Consider the following 22,039-nt stretch of genomic DNA (forward strand, 5'->3'; position numbering starts at 1 on the left):
TATGTGGAAGACTCTTGAAGACAAACAATTATGTTTCTGAAAATGATATAAAACAGACATTAAATAGTTAAGTTTCACAGATTATTAATATTTTGCTCAGTAATCAACAATGCGACTGGAAAACTTTAACTTTTGGCATCAATATCTTACTTTTGTAAATTAAGCTGATTGAACATTCTAAAAATATTGAGAATGTAAACTCAAATTTACTAGGTTAGCGGTGGTTGTAAAATATTAAGATTTATCAAATTTATTCTAAAATGTTTTGTTTTGTTGACTGAATGTCACAAAACTTAAGACTTTTTTTTCTTTTTGTATTAAAAGGTACAACATGTACTTAACAATAAAAAAAAAAACCACATGTGGTCATAAGTGTCTTTTTCTACATAGAAATTGAATGCAAGTTAAGCTACATTCAAATGTTCTCTGCTAGATACAGACATGTGCTTGCATTGGATTTTTTTTTATCTATAGTGTCTATATACATTGTATCATTTAGTTATTTAGAAAACTTTATGAGCAAAACTACTGATTAGGTAGTTTTTGATTTTCATTACTGTCTTGCGAATAGACATATACATAAAATATTTTCTTTCCACAGCAGAGTTTAGCATATTTTATCATAATAAGAAGTTAGCTTACAGAGTCATGTCAATGAGGTAATGCAATGATGTCAAGTATAGGAATGTATATCTGAATATATGATAAAATTATCCAATATCTATTTTATAACGTTCTGTGGAATGTTTTAAATAACAAATATATAAAGTCAGTAATGAATTTTTAAAGAAATATCATAAAAATCCTATTTAATCCTACTTTGAAATTTAAGAAAAAGAAAGATAAGTTCAATGTAACCTTGCATTTTCCTAATCTTACACCCATTGTCTCCCATTTCTTAAACTTGCAGTGGTTGTCTCCCATCTCTTAAACTTGCAATATTTGCCTATTTTTTTTGGGAGAACTTCATATTTGTAAAATCAAATTAATGTTTAATCACAAAACTAGAAAAATATTATGGTCAAATATTTAAACAAAATTGAAAAATGGTCAAGTGAGTTGCTAGAAATACAACCATCATGAAAATACTTGCCCAAAAAACAAATACAATGCAATGAGAATAGTTATTATCAATGTTAAACTATAAACTGTAAACTAATAATTATTCTAAGGCATTAAATTACAAATACTATCAATAATGAGATTCATTGAAAAATAAATAAATACAATATTCAACCATTTAAAATATGAACATGAATATATCTGAGGAAAAAAACATAGATCACAACCTTTATTTTAGCTATAGAATTGAACAATATTCATTTACATTTACATACAACCTTTGGTAATAAATAAAGAAATAGACATATGATTAATGCTGCAAACTTACATCACTGTTTAACCTTTCACCAACATAAATAAGGCATACATCTATGCAAAGATATCTACAAATTATTTTTTCCTAAATTAAATAAAGAGATCTATTTCAATTATATACAATGAAGATATTAGATGATGTTATTTACTGTATGATAAAATTAATATTAGATGGATCCACTTACTTAATCTGTAGCACTGTGAAATCCATTAAAAAGCATGATCCCATCCATCTTTAGAATATGCTTTCTTGGAGTAAAAGAAACAGGAGACCAATGAAACAATTTGATTATCATCCTTACTTTATAATTGCCAAACAAATACACATGTACAAATGATTGGAACAGACTCTGACAGGGTTGGCAAAGTATTACCCACCCGGGAATTCCCGGGCGGGAAAATACTCCAAGAAATGGGTAATAGTGGGCATTACTGGGCAATATGATTTTTTAAGCTTATTTTAACACAATATAGTAAATACTTGTTATAGTTTCATTGTATAAAAGCTAAATGTATATACTTTTTATACAGATAACCATTGACCATGTTGACAGTCGTTTCTAGAAAATTCAATTTCATTCTCTCTTCTCTATTAATTTTATATGTAGGCAGAGTGCAAGATTTGCACATTTAAAGATACCTTTTAATTACCAAGTACATGTATTGTTTCAATAATCCAAACTTTGAAAAATGCATTTTATTGCAGTGTTTAAGTGAATTGTTAATTTTAATTGTTATACATTCATATTGCTAAATAAACACCCTACAGGGTCATGCCATTAACACTTATAAAATTGAAAGGACTGATTATTGTTACATAAACAAATCTGCGTTCTAATCTGAATAATTACTTATTAATTAGTGACAGTACATATACATTATTTAAATGTGATTTTTCTTTAATACATGTAATTGTTAATTCTTAATAGGAGCTATATTCATTTGAAAAAAATGATTTATTTGCTTTCTATTTACAGTTTGCCAATCTAGACAAATGCTAAACAAACAAAATAGAGTATAAATATCTTATTAAATGTATTGCATTTGTGTTTATCACTGAATCCTCTTTAAAACTCAGACAAATATTTTATATTACCCAGTATTGGCCAGTATTACCCACTAAAACCCAGTAAAACCCGGGTTTTCCCAGTATTTCCCACTGGGCTGGGCAATACTCATAAAACCCGGGTTTTTGCCAACCCTGGACTCTGACTAATAAACAGTCTGCATAATCTACTTTAAAGCATAAACAACAATGTAAAATGTCTATAATCTTAACTTTGAATATAAAAAATACATCTTGAAAAATGAAAAATGAAATGGAAGTTGTATGTATTATGCTTCTTTCTTTTATTCCTTCTGTTTTCTTCATCCAGTTTTGAGAGCATGTTCTAACCAATCATCATCACTATCAGAGTTTACGTCTTCTGACGTTAACAGACGGGTGTATTTAATCTCACTTACGGATGGTCGAGCACAACATCGGTTCATGATAACGAATATTGGACACCAGGCTATTGCAATGACTGCACATGCTCGAAATAAAATGTTCACACCATAATGATCATAGACGATACCTGATAAGATGCTACCACCTGAAAAACCAACACCGAAATATATGCTGGAGAAAACAGACCTCACTCCTCTGTCCACAGTAGGATTTGAACTGAAGACTGGATTACTCAGGACAGCATACCACATTATAGTATGAGTAAAGGCGTGAGTCATCTCAGCGGGAAGTACTGCCCAAGGTGTCCATAAATACGAGTAGAACAGGGTTCGGCCAGCCAGAAATGTCATTGATAGACAAACTGCCATACCATTTCCAAGCTTTCTTACAAGTGGTCCACTGAAGAATAGCATTGGTATCTCTGCCAGATTGGCTATAGACACACAAAGTCCCATGGTTAATTCCTTTCCATGTAAATCTTCAATCAGCCAGAACAGAAAGTTGTTATAGGAAGCATATATAGCCCCAACTATCAACAATGTTAAGATATAAAATAGTCCTTCACATTTACAGAAGGTCAAGTTTAATGCATGAGTGATTTTAGTTTTATACTTCCTCTTTTCTGAATTGGAGGTAGGGTAAAAGAATGCGACCAGGAATGTAAGCCCGAGGAATCCACCGAACATATAGAAGTGCAGTGATATTGGATGCATTCTCAAACTAAATAAACATGTTGTATTGTCAACTATCAAGGTTACAATGATAGGGAAAATAATGAAGGCTAAAGAGGTAAATATTCTTTGTTTTCCATACTTCTCCAAATTGTCAATTTTTTCTAAAAATTCAAACCATGCATCATCAGCGATCTTTTCTACGGGAGATGCAAAAACTTCGCCAAACACTAAAGTAAGCAAAAGAATTAAAAATATCTGACCCTCAACTTCTGCCTCAGTTATTTTTACAGTCCATGCAGTTTTCAATGACTTTAAATTGGTTTTGATATTTTGCCATGTATCTTTTAAACTACGCTTTGTAATTTTCTTTCCAACTTTGATTTCCCCTTTACTAATAGCATCCACGGCTTGATCAAGGAAAGTAAAGAATTCTTCCATTTCTTCTGGAGATAAACTTTGTCTTATGGTAGTCTGCCAATTCTTTTGTGTCAACATGTCCTGGAATAAACCTATCATGTCTGAGTTGCTTAGGCCATCCACTTCCGCCTTCGACAATCCTAGTTCTATAAGCAGTTTTCTTCCATAATCAAATATTTTGTTGACCTTCTTTTCTTTCTCTGTAGTTGTCATTGGGAGGTCAGTTGGTTGCAGAGGTGATTTTGAAGTTTTCATTAGAGAAGTGATGTCACCAGTTTGATTTAATTGTAATTGGGTTTTTGTGGGCTGTATGTCTGTTCTGTTTGTTTTAATGTTATGCAGTAATTCCTTCAAGGTTCCTTTCATATTCCCTGGTGGAATATCCCCAGGACAAGCTGTGGCTGCATGATTAACATTCATCACAAGAGTAAGTCCAAGATAGGTCAAAGCCATCATGAATATTGAAAACATCAGAACAAGTCTCCTTTTTCGGAACTTAGCTGAGCACAAGGCCCATAGTGGTGCAAAAATGAAGGCCGATATTGTCTTTGCACCTATGATTATACCTGTCTCTGTAGCAGTTAATCCAAGTAGTCTAAGATAAAGTGTCAGGAATGGAAATAAACAAGATTTAGCTGCAGCAAACAAAAAGTTGAATGTATTGCATACAAACACTGATTTTATCAGATTCACTGGTTCCGTAAGCTCCATTTTATCCATCAGCTTGTCTTCAACCAACCTACAAAACAATACAGCACTATTATCATCTTTTATTCAAATTTAATATATATAAAAAACAAGAATGTGTCCTCAGTACACGAATGCCCCACTCGCACTATCATTTTCTATGTTCAGTGGACCGTGAAATTGGGGTAAAATCTCTAATTTGGCATTAAAATTAGAAAGATCATATCACAGGGAACATGTGTACCAAGTTTGAAGTCGATTGGACTTCAACTTCATCAATCAAAGCCTTAAAGGCTGTAAAAGCAATTGCTGCCATGTTAATGTTTGGGGACTTTTATTTTTCATCCACATATATACAAGAATTAAACCTGACATGAGTGTTGTCTAGTTAAAAGTAAGAAGGTTTTAACTTTATATAAATAAAAGACTTTAGCAGAAAGTCATTTTTAATATGTTTTATATTTCACAAGGAGACAACACGTTTACCAGGCTAAAGTTGGGGTCAAATATACATGTGCTGAAACATATAACTCAAAAAGAAATCATCATGGATTATCCCCTGGTAGTGTTTGTAACTTCCTTGGTAATAATTTCCTTTATTGATTTAATTTTAACAATTTTCATTATTAATTTATATTTAACCATTAACACAAATGATTAAGTTAAAACATTTCAACTTTCCAGACGCAAATGTTAAAAAACGGGAAAGAAATAAAATATCTTACAAGACATAAACATGTAAAGAATAAATGTATATTTCAGCTTAATAAAAATATTTTCATAATGTTACTTTGTCATCATTTTTAAAACTAAGTTCCAAACATTATTGCTCAGTTGATATGTGTCCTTCTGATGCGGTACGAGCACAGGCACTTGTTTCTATCCATAGGAAGGTCGATTATCCATATAAATAGTTTTATATGGATAGTCGACCTTCCTATGGATAGAAACAAGTGCATGTGGGTACGAGATAACTACAATTCTCATGCAATCCCGAAAAGGGGGGTCATCACAGACAAACATGACATTAAATCGTTATCACTGAACTAGTATATATATTGTATAGGGGCCAGCTGAAGGACGCCTCCGGGTGCGGGAATTTTTCGCTGCATTGAAGACCTGTTGGTGACCTTAATTCTGCTGTTGTATGTTTTTCTATAGTCGGGTTGTTGTCTCTTTGACAAATTCCCCATTTCCATTCTCAATTTTATTATACGAACAAGAACAAACAGCTCTACGTTGCTTTGATATTTATCAATTTTCAGGAAACATTGCGAAAAATGATCTTCAATATTTCGAAAACATGTGAAATAAAATTGCTAACACGGTGGACCTTCGAGTGTCAACAAACGTAGTAGACTTGTTCACTGAAAAGACGAGGATAATGGTTTCATCTGACATTTGTTATGCAAACCCAGTTTTGATCATGATCATACCTGCCAAGTTTTCAAAATGCCCATGGGGGTTTTGCGTGCAAGATGGCTGCCATACTCCTAAAAAACCTTCAAGGGGGCCTTCAGATACAGTGTAATGTTGTTTTTTGGCTTCTTCATACTTTTATAAGCCTCAATTCATTGTAAAATTAATTGTTTTGTTAATATTGTGTACATAATTGCTCTTTAAAAATTTCAATTTGGGAGCCCCCATGGGGGAAATCCCCCGCAAATAGTGACAGTTGGCAGGTATGCATGATATTTAAAAAGACGTACTTTTTTTCAATCTATGTATTAATAAACTAGAAAATTCCAAATAGTAAATATCTCTTCATCTGGACCGACTTGGCATCTACTACGTTTGGACGGGTCCATTTCATTAGTAAGGTGATCGATAAATATTACGGAGTTTTGACAGAAAAGGAAAACGAACTTATTGTTATGTGTTTTCAACAAGGGTTTCGTTCCGCTAAATTATTTGCGCAAATAAAGTTTGTCTATTTTTAGCTTACAGGTAATAATTTGACACTACGCATTAACCTGTGTAGTGATTTTGATTTTACGATAAATGTATGAATGAACGATAATTTTATGAATGAACAAGAGCACCTGACCTCTTAAAGAAACACAAATTAAACATAAAAAACCGTATTTATTAGGAGATAATTCAGTTAAATTTTCAATACTAAATCAACAACTGAAATGAATCCATATTTTGTTGAAACATCGTACGAACGGCGGAAAACGGAATCGCATTTATAAAAATGTACTTTTTTTCACTCGGACTTCTATGTTATTTGATAGTCAAACGGTTGACCCTTTAAATACAAAAATACATCTACAAGAACATATTCTGAAACTTCTTAAATCCACTAACTTTTTTTTAAAGTTTCAAGCTATGTATTGCATTAGAAAACATACATAGGTGTTAAAGAATGACTGACCAGGAGCCTGTTTAACAAAATACTATGGCTTGATCTGGGCGGAGTCTCTGATCTGGGTCACAAAGATGGCCATACGCGACGGCATAAAAGCAATTGCTTTAAAAACTACCTTGACCAAAAACTTTAACCTGAAGCGGGACAGACGGACGAACGAACGAACGAACGAACGAACGAACGGACGCACAGACCAGAAAACATAATGCCCCTCTACTATCGTAGGTGGGGCATAAAAAAGATGTTGAAATACAGATGATGTCTTCTGATTTTTTCTATCTATTAAAATGTCATTAAAACTTCAGGAGAAGTGTTAAATTTCAAGGATAAAAACAGTCACCATTTAGTTTGTAAGGAAATTTAAATGTGAAAAACTTCATTGAAAAAGTGTTTTATCAGTTCACTTGTCTCTAAGCTCAGTTAGGTAGTTTATATTTTAATTTTGTGTTCGGTAAAAGAACTTGTAATGAAAAAAGATAAAGCCATGATTCTATGAAAAATCTCAAGCTACTCAAAAAGGCAATAAAACAACAGTACTATTATTTTTCAGGTGCCACACATTCATTATTTCATTTTCTCCCCATCACATTTATGTAATAAATCCATACATGTATATTTATTTCTTTAATAAATGGAAGGTTACTCTACTTAATATTAATAAGATTTACATTTTTATATTTTTTTTTATCATTTTTTGGAAATTACTAGCAGAAATATATATTTCTTTCATTATTTCAGATGGAGAAAGAATATTTAGCTCCTACCTAGAGCATTTAATATAATCTTCTCAGTAACAATTGCTATATGATTCATAATAATATTTATTTTGAAAGTGAAAACCTATTTGCAAAATGCATGCTGAAAACATTGAAATAGTCTCTATTCTCGTAGACTGAATTGCTCACATTCCTAGCTTAAACCTAGCTCATATTAGGCTCCCAAAGGAAGTTTAAATGGTATAAGGGTCAATTTGGTTCATTCCAATTTCCCCGAACAATCTAAAAGATTTGTCAATATGGTAGTTGATAGAATTATTTTGTATGTTCTTTTATTTCTTTTATATATTTTCCCTTGTTTTTCATTAAGGAGCATTAAACTTTTTCAACAATTTATACAATATTCCACAATTTGTATATGAGTAACATATTCCATGTATTCCCTGCAACTTTGTATCTGAGAAGCATATGATTACCCTTAAATTTGCATATGAGATTACCATACCTGTCAACTGACCCGTATTCTGCGGGTGTGACCCGAGATTTTCACAATTCTGAGGGATCACCCGGGACACCAAAGCTGTCAAGTGAAGCCATGCACTTAATGGGCAACTTAATTTGACAGTTTACACAGCTAGATGAACTTCCTGTTCGTGGAAGAATTACGAATTTGCTGGTATATCAAAGGAATATTACTTCTGAAATCAATCTCAAGGCTAAGAAATACAGGTAAAAACGGGTCATTTTCGGAATTTTCGGGTTAGCTAAGAAATACGGGTAAACCCGTTTTTACCCGTATTTCTTAGCCTTGAGATTGATTTCAGAAGTAATATTCCTTTGATATACCAGCAAATTCGTAATTCTTCCACGAACAGGAAGTTCATCTAGCTGTGTAAACTGTCAAATTAAGTTGCCCATTAAGTGCATGGCTTCACTTGACAGCTTTGGTGTCAAACACACTGTTAATTAATACCAATTACCTTAGCTTTAGGTCGTAAATAAATTGCACTGTTGTTTTACAAACATATTTCAACTAGATTTACTTCCCCTTTTTTGTCACCATTCAAAATTTTTCCTTATATGTACATTTTTGGGGTGAAAAAGATTAAATCTTAAAAAAAAAAATTCAAATACATTTTGAAATATAACTTTTCATTATTTTTATACCTTTATACAATTTAAATAAAAAAGTTGAAAATTATTTTGTTCATCTATACTTCTTTTAACTGTATTAATATATTTTATTATAAGTCTAATTTCACTGAAAACTTAATGATGGGTTTTATGGCTGAATAGCTGGTTTTAAACATTATAGAATTACTTATGAAAAATATATCCTAGTATTTGGTGTGTGAGGTTGAATTACATCACCACTATGAGTAAAGAACATAAGACTGTGTTACACAAATTTATAACCAGATGCTCCGCAGGGCGTAGCTTTATACGACCGCAGAGGTTGAACCCTGAACGGTTGGGGCAAGTATGGACACAACATTCAAGCTGGATTCAGCTCTAAATTTGGATTGTGATTAAATAGTTGACACAGCATAGGTTTCTGACACAGAATGAATGTGTTCTAATGAACTTAAAATTTTTGTTTTCTCTTAGAGCAATTCACTATGCTGTTGAATATTAATCCTCTCAAAACAAGAATGTGTCCTCAGTACACGAATGCCCCACTCGCACTATCATTTTCCATGTTCAGTGGACCATGAAATTGGGGTAAAAACTCTAATTTGGCATTAAAATTAGAAAGATCATATCATAGGGGACATGTGTACTAAGTTTGAAGTCGATTGGACTTAAACTTCATCAAAAACTACCTTGACCAAAAACTTTAACCTGAAGCGGGACAGACGGACGGACGAACGGACGGACGAACGAACGGACAGACGGACGGACGCACAGACCAGAAAACATAATGCCCCTCTACTATCGTAGGTGGGGCATAAAAATGTTTGAAGAAATTTTCTTTTTTATTTATGAAATTTCAAATGAGAAAAATTGAACCCAATTTTTTTAATCACATCCCCCTTTCCCTTATTCCAAAACTAATCTCAATTAAAATTTCTAATGGAGTTTGCAACAATAACTACTCATTTAAATATATCATAAAATATTAAGATGTAAAAAAAACTGCTTGTTATCACTGAATGTTATTTATTATAATTTATCAGTTGGTAGTAAAAAGTGAATATACATTGTATATTGTATATAACAAAGATTTAAGTTGATTCTGGACAAAGAAAGATAACTCCAATTAAAAAAAATCTTGCTATTGCACAATATTTTGCAATTAGATATTTCTTGCTTACTATTCTGGACAAAGAAAGATAACTCTAATTAAAAAAAAATTTGCTATTTCACAATATTGTGCAATTAGATATTTCTTGCCATTGCGCAATACTGTGCAATTGAAAAGACTTGCTATTGCACAACACTTAATATAATAATTTTAGATCCTGATTTGGACCAACTTGAAAACTGGGCCCATAATAAAAAATCTAAGTACATTTTTGGATTCAGCATATCAAAGAACCCCAAGATTTCAATTTTTGTTGAAATCAGACTAAGTTTAATTTTGGACCCTTTGGACTTTAGTGTAGACCAATTTGAAAACAGGACCAAAAATGAAGAATCTACATACACAGTTAGATTTGGTATATCAAAGAACCCCATTTATTCAATTTTTGATGAAATCTAATTTTGGACCCCGATTTGGACCAACTTGAAAACTGGGCCAATAATCAAGAATCTAAGTACATTTTTAGATTCAGCATATCAAAGAACCTAACTGATTCATTTTTTGTCAAAATCAAACTAAGTTTAATTTTGGACCCTTTGGACCTTAATGTAGACCAATTTGAAAACGGGACCAAAAGTTAAGAATCTACATACACAGTCATGACAGTTAGATTCGGCATATCAAAGAACCCCAATTATTCAATTTTGATGAAATCAAACAAAGTTTAATTTTGGACCCTTTGGGCCCCTTATTCTGTTGGGACCAAAACTCCCAAAATCAATACCAACCTTCCTTTTATGGTCATAAACCTTGTGTTTAAATTTCATAGATTTCTATTTACTTATACTAACGTTATGGTGCGAAAACCAAGAAAAATGCTTATTTGGGTCCCTTTTTGGCCCCTAATTCCTAAACTGTTGGGACCTAAACTCCCAAAATCAATACCAACCTTCCTTTTGTGGTCATAAACCTTGTGTTAAAATTTCATAGATTTCCATTCACTTTTACTAAAGTTAGAGTGCGAAAACTAAAAGTATTCGGACGCCGGACGACGACGCAGACGACGCCAACGTGATAGCAATATACGACGAAATATTTTTCAAATTTTGCGGTCGTATAAAAATCTTTTAAAAGTGCAATGAAACAATAATTAATAAGATTTAAAATTACTTAACCAGGTGAACATGCATTGATGTTTTGGTAACTTTGATTTAAATTATAAGAAAAATGTACAATAAATACTGAAATTCAGCTCGAAAAAGTTTGTACGCGTTATGACCTGAGATTTGAATTTTCAATGCAGGTCATGACCTGCATTTTCATCGTCACAGGTTGACAGGTATGGATTACTGAAAATAAACCTCATGAATGGAGCTCATCAGATAGCACCTGCTTCATACATGTCATATTTATGATATTTAAATAGACCAAATGCTAGCTCTTTTTTTTAATGAATAAGTTACACCACTAAACTTAATTTCTTGATAAAATGAACAATCAAACTTTTCAAATATAATTTCACATTCATGAATATTGTTAAAATTTCAAATGTTGCAATGCTATTGTTCTGGAATACACATGAGATGTTCCTGCTACCGCTTTCTATGTATGTATATCACATCACTGTTGTTGTGACGTTTTCTATTTAGTGTTCCAACACAAGTATCATTGCAAGCAGATGTTCTTATTTCTTAGCCTTAATTTGTGTCCGATACAACCACTCTACGATATTGGTACTGAGACCAGGATGAATCTGAAGCTATGTTCAATATGACCAGGTTTTAGAAGTGTCGTTTCCAGACTTATAAAGAAATTTAAAGACGCCCAACAGGACATACTATGCAAGATAGATTAGGACATATAACAGGAACTGGATGACGCAGATTTCAAAACCGAAATCTTTGGGGCATATCATATGAGAATGCATTTAACTTAGAAGGTAAAATCATCAAGTCAAAAAACTTAGATCTTAGTCAAAACTACATAGTTGTAAATACACATGCAGAAAATTTTACTCCATGCTTAGAAACTACACAAACCATTCATACAATAAAATCTTCAAATACAAAACATCAGAACAACTAAAACTAACATTTGTCAGATTTTTTGCCAATCATTTATAGCTAATCAACATGATCAAGTGAATACAACAAACTACCCAAGTTGAATCTCTGTTCTTTCGATGAGAACTCTTAATATGACAAACCGGTAAAAAATCTTGCCAAAATGAAATGACATCAACGGTAAATTTTGATGTATGGTGGATGTATATTCAATTTCTTTTAGCATGTTTAGACAATAAAAACATCAACTGATTTGGACAAATCACGTTAATTTTTTTTCCAAAAAATACGATAATGATAATCATTTGAGACCTCTGATGAATCACGATATTAAAGGATATATAAACAATTTGACACTAACAGTAGCCAAAAATGACTGTTTGATGCCCGACGTTAAAGGGCATTTCTCCCTCCGAGAAGAATATTTTAATGAATCAAGGTTAAAATTTAATGAGTAGCCATGGTATCCGAAAATGAACGTTTGACGCCTGACAGTTAAGGCATTCCTACCCTCTTGCTCTTGTCCCATACCTAGCCGAAGGCAAAACATTACAATACAAGTTTGGTCAACATACTAAATAAAATGGAAACTAACTTTTAATGTGTGACCATGCAACGGATTACTGTTTTCTTAACATGTAATTTGGTTGCAGGAAAGTGAATACCATGTGTTTTATAAACTTACTTAGGTCATTTCTATATAAAAGTTTTTTTTTGCAAAGCAACACCACAACGTCAACGGTTCTGTGTACGGATATGTCGTAAAACATCTGAAAGATTATTAAAAAATAAGTTTTTAACCATCTTTATGATAGTGAAATATATCAAGGTGTAAGTGTTTCTATTTGTTTTCAATGCAATAACCTATAAATCAAAATAAAACATTTGTTGTTTCGTGATTAAATTGTTTATTTACGCAATTTTACGACAATCAATGCCAGCGTGTACCTGGAAACATGGCCGAAGCATCATCTGCTCGTCCACTTGTCGAGCCCAAACAAGTAGAAGAAAAAAGTATGGAGGACGAACCAGTGCTAGAAATGAATAGATATGTAGAAGAAGAAAAGTCTAAAAAGAAAGTTTCGTTTACAGAAACAATAATGCCATTTGATAAACCAGAATTCAAACCAGGAGCAAATGAAATGGGTGCTTCTGAAGAGATGTTTCAACAGGTTAATTTCAGTTTTTAAGTATATGTTAATAACAAACAAGCATTTTTCAAAAAAATATTTTGACAGTCTATCCCCCTGAGAAAAAAGAGCTAGTCTTGGGGTGGCTCCAAGATGAGCCACTGAGGCCAAATATACAAATACAAAGCTAGTTCCAAGATGAGCCACTGAGGCCAAATATACAAATACAAAGCTAGCTCATTATTTTAGCTGTTATTTTCTGTATCTCATCTGTAATTCTCACTTCTGTATATGGATGGTTACATCACAGATTCCTTTCGGCTATTGTGTGACAGGTTGGTCTGCCCATAAATTAGTTTCGCATGCTGAGGAGTGCTGATTTAAACTCCTCTGTTGTAGGTCGCACACTACCGAATCCTCTAAATGGTTCCAATCTACTGCAGTGCGCACAAAGATAAATTTTTGTACTGGTCAGTCTTACTGATGGGAACTATGACCGCTCGTTTGTTGTTATGGACTTGTTGGTCTATAATGTTCTTGGTTACAAAGTTATCAAATGTTGTTGCTTTTATTTGTTGTTTGGGTCTATGGAATTTTATTAGATCGTCTGGAGGAAGCCCTGGTATCTTCCCCTTAACCACTTTAAAAAAGAGAATCAGTCTTGTTGGTGTCGTCTTGATTGTAGTGACGGAAGCTGAAGTTCTGGTAACATAGTAGTCATACATCCTTCATTCCTTGATTTGAAGTTTTTGTTGAGAAATCTCACCCCCTTTTTGGTATGGATTGCAATTTGTCGATGTCTTTTTGGGTACATTGTATATGGGTTCCAAATAATTGATCCATACTCCTTAATAGATCTTACGAGAGCTATATATGCTGTTTTCCGGCATTCCCTAAGGCAATGTTGTAGGTTTCTCCTAAGGAAACCTAGCGTGAAACAGGCTTTGTTGCATGTGTTCGTTAATTGTTCCTTCCATTTAAGATCTTCTTGTATTTTGTTTTTCAAGTACAAATGTAAGTCCATTCATCTTATTTGTAATGTTGAAAAATGAATAGAATAGACTAACTTGTAAGTTAAAGGAAATTATTGACTTGAAGCTTTAAGGCACACGTTTATGTGAGTAATATCTACATGTACATAGGCTGTCCCAAAAACTGAAAAACAACAAATTACCTCACCTGACCAGTTTCTGGGATATCATTTCTATAAGAAATAGATAATCAGTATCGGGTCCATTTGAGTCGAGAACCCATTAAACACTTCCGTCATCATGATTTATACCTCAATTAACAGATTTATTATATTTAACAGAATTTTAAGGTCAACTGTCCTATTGTTGCTAATCAGGTGTTCAGATAGGTACAGTGGTTGTAAATGTTTGCTTTGATTATTGGGTGTTTTTCTTGTTTTATTTCAGTGTTTTATTTTTAGCATAAATGCTTGGTTCTTCCAAAATTCTTTTTTATACTGCCGCAAAAAATTGTACACAATTGATTGCATGTTCTGTCACTTTTAATTTAGTTTAGCAGAAATCTGGGCATCCCAATTTTAGTAAAGTGCAATAATTGATACATAAAATGATAGTCAATATAACCATAAAATGCCAATTTGCCATTTTTCTACATTGAATCCAGTCTCAACAAATATATCCCTCTACAGAGGGATAATTTTATACTTCTATATATTGTAGATGCATAATCCCTCCATGCAGTGCTGTAGAGGCTGAAGGAGGACACTGTTTATTGTTTTGATGTATTCCAATTGATTTGAATCATACTTCCAGAGAAACAAGCTCACTTGTTATTATATTAAACTTAAACAGTCATGATCATTTCCTGTAGTTAATCCTTAACAAACTTGACAAAATATTATTAGTCTTATGTCACAATATATAGTAATGTATAACTTATTAATGATTTCTGTTGTTTTTTATTTAAATTGTATAATTTTAACTATTATCATATTATGATAGTACTTATCAAACTGATCTGCCTGTTATAGTCTGCAAATGTTGATATTTGTTAGGATTTCTGACTGGCATTTACAATGTACATGGACTTTTATTGAGGAAATCACCAGAGTGCAAACATATATATTATTTCTCTAATATTTTCAGATGTTTATGGATCCTATGATGAAAGATTTAAACAGACATGTACAGGCCAATACAGATATACTGGACAAGATCAGCAAGTATGTATACATAGTCACATACTAATGAAGTTTGTTGTTATTTGTGAGTAGGGCTATTTCTTTGATTTGCATTTATTTAGGGTAGTTTCCGGTGAAGGGTATCTTTTTCTCAATATTCCTCTCTATATGTTTGACCTAAATCACCTTATCTAATATGTATATTGAATGTGTTACAATAAAAGAAGGGATTGGTTTGTTAATTTATTTTACAAAACCTACATATATTTGACAAGACCAGAAGCAAAGGAAGTGTTTTTATTGCTGTTTTTTATCTGGAAGTCACAGTGACTATTAATACAGAACAAAAGCTTACATATCTGATAAGTGAAAGTTGCAAGTTTAAGACATTACCATGACCAATTTGAGAAAAATTCTTTGCTAAATTTTTACAATGCTATGCAAGTGCTTTTAGAGTTACATAAGCTGTTGTAATAATAATCAACTTTTACAGACTATAATTTACACCAATCACATTAAGATATGATTTGCTTTACATACAGTAATATGGAGAGAAATATGTAAATGTTGCCAGTTTAAAAGGTACTTTGAAAAAAATATTTTGTGAATACGTTTATCATGTTTAGTCTTTCCTAGCTTACATTGTACATTGATGGATTTATTTTTGTGATTTTCTAACTTTGATGGTGTATTCATATTTGAGAATATTCATTCAGTTAACATGTATGTCAGTTCCACTTTTCCCTTTACTTGAATTTTCATAAAGATTACAAGTTGTAAATAATATAGTCATATTATAGATATGTGTATGCTAATCTTCTTCTTTGATTTCAGAGACATGGAAGATCAGAGGAAACAAAGGCTGAAAGACAGACAGACATCACACATTCCTGAGGCCCTGAAAGGAGGGTAATTATTTAGAAACCAATATTTTATTGTATTCATGCTTTATTTATGCATAGAAGTCATGCATCCTGAATGCATGCTAAATTTGAAACTTTTTTCAATGACTTTACTTAACCCAGCATTGACAAGACATTTGTTTAAGCTTGTCAGTATTATCAGAAAATTTAATTAATTTTCTTTAATAGTTCTTGGTTTGTGTAGACCAAACTTCTGTCAGATGTGAAATAAATACCTCAGTCCCAAATGAGTTCAGACTAGAGTTATTTCCCTGTAGTATTCTTCCTTGAACATATTTAAGGTGGTACTAAACACCTTGACTAAAAACCATTTGGCTCGTTTAATTTTCATAAAATTTTGACAAAATATTTATATTGACCCTTTGATAAAAAATATATAAATTTAAAAAAACTTGAAACACACACTTTCTCCAAAAATTTCATTGGATATATAGAGTTTGTCAAATACCTTGTTTTGATCATAGAGAAGCTTAATATTTCCTTAACTATACTATGTGATTAAAACGTTAAGCTGATTTTACAGAGTTATCAGTGTTAGGTTCCACCTTAAAAGGAACACTAAAAATTGCTTACATTGAAATATGTTTATATGCAGTCTTGCATATCGTTTGCTTTCTGGTAATCAGTTATTTTTCTACATTGTTTGATAGATTTATTAGTTTTCTAAATCTCCATTGCCAAATGTTACAATCATATTTAGCACACATTAACTTAGACTCTGTAAGTGGGTTGACTAGGCAAAGGGTATGTAATCTGACTGGAGGAGGTTCAAATATTTCTGATTAAAGAGCTGAATCTATACTTATATCTATGTTACAGTAATGTTCACGTTATTGATTTTATTTTACTTTTAATTATTCATACACTAGGTTGACATTTGTGTTTACATACATACATTTACATGTTGTTTTTTTTATTTAGTCATGCTATATTTAATTTTCAAAGCCATACTGTGACATTTGGTTATTCATTTTCAAATATTCTAGATTGACAACCAACATGACTGTTTTGATTTTCAGTGGACAGGAAATGAAAGAAATCATGAATAAAGTAGAAGACTTGATATTATTTGGGAATGCAGAAGAAGTCCAAGAAGAGGGCACTGTAGCAGTGAAAGCGGAAAAGTCGTAAGTTTATATTTCTTATCTCAGGAATGGATTACCTTAGCCGTATTTGGCACAATTTTTTGGAATATTTTGGTCCTCAATGCTCTACAATTGTACCTGTTTGTCTGTATGACTATTTTGATCTGAGCCTCACTAATGAGTCTTATGTAGTCAAAACACATGTCTGGCGTATTAAATTATAATCCTGGTACCTTTGATAACTTTATATACAGCTTTGTTTCAATTTTCGTTAGGATGCATGAAGTTTGTAATATGTGAACAATAATTACGTTGTCAACTGCTTAAATTTGGGTCCTGACTTTTCAGATTTATTGCTGCTAGTGCTATTAATCAATAAGAGTAACCCTACACTATTATCATCCTGTTATGTTATTTAAGTGTGATGATAATAAGACTTGGAGAAACAAAGACAGCTCAATTTTCCTTTGTGAAACTAGTAATTCGACAATGACTTTTACCATTGCCTAAGACACAACAACAATGCAAATAAATAAGATAAAGGAAAACTTTATAGGAGATGATGGTTTTAACTACTTGGTCTTTTAAATGATGTATTTAACAATGTTTTGGGTTTGAATTTATTTCTTAGAAATCATGAAACAATTTTGATAAAACATTGGAGTTAATAAATATGTGCAGTATTTAGCTCCTCTCAAACATATCAAGCTTGAATTAAGAAAGCAAGGGAAGGCATTATTTAATAAGTTCTATATTAAATGAAAGTGAGGTATGATAAATGTCAATAAGACATCAACCATACAACCCAATAAACTAACACATATGAAAAGATAATCACAAATATCCCTAGATCTATTTCAGAATTGTATGTTTAAAATGGTGAAATAATTTTATTCTGATGAACAAAATTAATGACTATCTCTTTAATTTCAGAAGTGCTAAGTTACAAGAATTAGACAGTCATGCCAGAGCTGCCCTTACTGCCCACAGTCTGTCAGCTTATGTCTCTACGTTAGATGAAGCTCATCTAAAGACATTCACAACTAAGATAGTATCAGACTGTGAACTTTGGTTGTCAAGACTCTTCAGGTATAGTGTTACGGTAACTGGACTATGAACAGTCTGGCTAATTGTAGGCAATGTGGAGTATAGGTTATTAGTCAACAACCCAATGATACCCCCCCCCCCCCCCAAAAAAAAACAACAACAGAAAAGTGTCTATAGACAAATATACTTAAAAAAGTACAAATGACTTTTTTGTTTCACTTTCATAGTTATGAAGAAATTGATGTACTTGACCAGGGATAAGATACACAATAACATGTTTAATGAAATAATACAGGATTAATTCTAGTTTAGAACTATTCAACAGTTAGCTTATCATTGATATACTGTATTATGAATGAGCAGAAAATTATGAAAGGTTCACATCCTTGTTTTTAGGCAGTTAAGCTGCCTTATGCGAGCACCCTAGATTTGTGTTCTACCCAATAAATGCTGAAATATGTGCCATTGTTATTATCTAGCTGGATGTTATGTTATTCATAACTAATTGGACAGTTTTTTCATACTTTTAATTCTTGATTACAAAAAATATGATCAGAAAAACCTTAAATGATTGTCGATTTATCCAAAAGTTTTGAAGTTGCACATAGGAAGTAGGGCACATTAGGAATCTTTATGTAGTTTATTATCCCCTGAGATTTTGGCGAAGCTGTCAAAGAACAAATGTATGAAATGTTTAATCGCCGAAAATTTCTAAAGACAAGTAGTTCAGATTTCCCAAATGGCAAAAGTCGTAGGAATATTGTTTGTCGTCAATACGTAGTCAACTACGTCAGTAGTCTTAAAATAAGTTCCACTGTTCATGCTGTTGGCGGCAATTTTAAATTATAAGACGAAATTTTTGTATCTTTTCAATTTGGAGGCAGGGGTTCAATTAGCGGTTGTCCGAGGTCTGCGAACTTCCACTTTTGCAGTCGGACTTTCGATTTGGTTACTAGCTACATGTACGCTCGACATGCATGACTTGAGAGGAAATAAAAAAAATAACTTTGCAAACCTTTTTACCAAAGTCTCCTAGTAAACGATCTCAAAACTTGTTTTTAGCATTATTATTCATGACAGCGATGTTCATTTTGTTCAACCGCTAGCTTTATACAGAAAATCGCCGACAAATAAGGTGTAAATTCGAGTAAAATCGTTTCTGACAAAAACAACATTGAAAACAAAATGGCTGACATGAGAAGAAAATTCTAATATCGGATCCGATTCCGGAAGCGGATATGGGTAATTCCGGGTTTTGGCGATCTTTGAACTTTTAAAAAAATCAGACAGATGACAAAATACATCTTTGCATGGTAAATGAATATAAACACTAGAATTGAAAACTAAAAGATATATGTAAAAGAATGAAAAAACAGAAAATATTTTGTACTGAAAATGTGAGAAACGTAAAATTACTTTTTGACAAATTTTAATGTCAAAATCCAATACAATGTGAGTCTTTGCAGGAACATATATATTAACGTTAGATATACTGTTCCCAGCTCGTACTAAAGTCAACTTGAAATACTAACAGTCAACTAATACGAACAATTACGATCAACTAGAAGAACTGCAATCATTGCGAATTTGTACCACTGCTGACTCGAGACTCATGACCATGAAAAAAAAATATACTTGATATATACGTTGCTATTGAAAACCTTGATAAAATATGAATTATTTGCCTTAATGATTAATTTATTAAATGAACATAAATGTACAATTATATATGAATGTTTAATGTTTGTTCTTTTAAATCTTTAAAAAAAAATTGAAGCAACATTGCCACATTTTTAGCTCACCTGGCCCGAAGGGCCAAGTGAGCTTTTCCCATCACTTGGCGTCCGGCGTCCGTCGTCGTCGTCCGTCGTCGTCCGTCGTCCGTCGTCGTCCGTCGTCGTTAACTTTTACAAAAATCTTCTCCTCTGAAACTACTGGGCCAAATCAAACCAAACTTGGCCACAATCATCATTGGGGTATCTAGTTTAAAAAATGTGTGGCGTGACCCGGTCAACCAACCAAGATGGCCGCCACGGCTAAAAATAGAACATAGGGGTAAAATGCAGTTTTTGGCTTATAACTCAAAAACCAAAGCATTTAGAGCAAATCTGACATGGGGTAAAAATGTTTATCAGGTCAAGATCTATCTGCCCTGAAATTTTCAGATGAATCGGTCAATCGGTTGTTGGGTTTGCTGCCCCTGAATTGGTAATTTTGAGGAAATTTTGCTGTTTTTGGTTATTATCTTGAATATTATTATAGATAGAGATAAATTGTAAACAGCAATAATGTTCAGCAAAGTAAGATCTACAAATAAGTCAACATGACCAAAATGGTCAGTTGACCCGTTTAGGAGTTATTGCCCTTTATAGTCAATTTTTAACCATTTTTCGTAAATTAAAGTAATCCTTTACAAAAATCTTCTCCTCTGCAACTACTGGGCCAAATTAATCCAAACTTGGCCACAATCATCTTTGGGGTATCTAGTTTAAAAAATGTGTGGCGTGACCTGGTCAACCAACCAAGATGGCCGCCACCGCTAAAAATAGAACATAGGGGTAAAATGCAGTTTTTGGCTTATAACTCAAAAACCAAAGCATTTTGAGGAAATCTGACATGGGATAAAAATGTTTATCAGGTCAAGATCTATCTGCCCTGAAATTTTCAGATGAATCGGTCAATCGGTTGTTGGGTTTGCTGCCCCTGAATTGGTAATTTTGAGGAAATTTTGCTGTTTTTGGTTATTATCTTGAATATTATTATAGATAGAGATAAATTGTAATCAGCAATAATGTTCAGCAAAGTAAGATCTACAAATAAGTCAACATGACCAAAATGGTCAGTTGACCCGTTTAGGAGTTATTGCCCTTTATAGTCAATTTTTAACCATTTTTCGTTAATTAAAGTAATCTTTTACAAAAATCTTCTCCTCTGAAACTACTGGGCCAAATTAATCCAAACTTGGCCACAATCATCTTTGGGGTATCTAGTTTAAAAAATGTGTGGCGTGACCTGGTCAACCAACCAAGATGGCCGCCACGGCTAAAAATAGAACAAAGGGGTAAAATGCAGTTTTTGGCTTATAACTCAAAAACCAAAGCATTTTGAGGAAATCTGACATGGGATAAAAATGTTTATCAGGTCAAGATCTATCTGCCCTGAAATTTTCAGATGAATCGGTCAATCGGTTGTTGGGTTGCTGCCCCTGAATTGGTAATTTTGAGGAAATTTTGCTGTTTTTGGTTATTATCTTGAATATTATTATAGATAGAGATAAACTGTAAACAGCAATAATGTTCAACAAAGTAAGATCTACAAATAAGTCAACATGACCAAAATGGTCAGTTGACCCGTTTAGGAGTTATTGCCCTTTATAGTCAATTTTTAACCATTTTTCGTAAATTAAAGTAATCTTTTACAAAAATCTTCTCCTCTGAAACTACTGGGCCAAATTAATCCAAACTTGGCCACAATCATCTTTGGGGTATCTAGTTTAAAAAATGTGTGGCGTGACCTGGTCAACCAACCAAGATGGCTGCCACCGCTAAAAATAGAACATAGGGGTAAAATGCAGTTTTTGGCTTATAACTCAAAAACCAAAGCATTTTGAGGAAATCTGACATGGGATAAAAATGTTTATCAGGTCAAGATCTATCTGCCCTGAAATTTTCAGATGAATCAGTCAATCGGTTGTTGGGTTGC

General features: G+C 32.6%; 2 protein-coding genes across 3 annotated transcripts in view; one reads left to right on the plus strand and one right to left on the minus strand.

The window, feature by feature from the left end:
* Positions 1–2,563: 2,563 nt before the first annotated feature.
* On the minus strand, positions 2,564–12,772 carry LOC143046205 (major facilitator superfamily domain-containing protein 6-like protein B). The gene is made up of 2 exons (XM_076219245.1): positions 12,686–12,772; positions 2,564–4,657 (listed from the first exon to the last, which is right to left on the minus strand). Exon 2 carries the CDS (start codon positions 4,636–4,638, stop codon positions 2,746–2,748), a length of 1,893 nt encoding a protein of 630 aa, XP_076075360.1. The 5' UTR covers positions 4,639–4,657; positions 12,686–12,772; the 3' UTR covers positions 2,564–2,745.
* A 150-nt stretch (positions 12,773–12,922) lies between these two features.
* The window catches only part of LOC143046204 (putative pyridoxal-dependent decarboxylase domain-containing protein 2), a 33,135-nt gene continuing 24,018 nt past the window's right edge, over positions 12,923–22,039 (plus strand). For both annotated transcript variants that reach the window (XM_076219243.1, XM_076219244.1), the window contains exons 1-5: positions 12,923–13,172; positions 15,248–15,324; positions 16,117–16,191; positions 17,225–17,332; positions 18,224–18,379. In XM_076219243.1, the coding sequence (XP_076075358.1) occupies positions 12,957–13,172; positions 15,248–15,324; positions 16,117–16,191; positions 17,225–17,332; positions 18,224–18,379 (632 nt within the window). In that variant the 5' untranslated portion in view covers positions 12,923–12,956. The remainder of the gene's footprint in view (positions 13,173–15,247; positions 15,325–16,116; positions 16,192–17,224; positions 17,333–18,223; positions 18,380–22,039) is intronic.

This window comes from Mytilus galloprovincialis, chromosome 9 (genome assembly GCF_965363235.1).
Source record: "Mytilus galloprovincialis chromosome 9, xbMytGall1.hap1.1, whole genome shotgun sequence".
NCBI lineage: Eukaryota > Metazoa > Mollusca > Bivalvia > Mytilida > Mytilidae > Mytilus > Mytilus galloprovincialis.

Excerpts from the sequence above, each read along its gene's own strand:
- LOC143046205 (XM_076219245.1), bottom strand. The coding sequence starts at position 4,638 with ATGGATAAAATGGAGCTTACGGAACCAGTGAATCTGATAAAATCAGTG.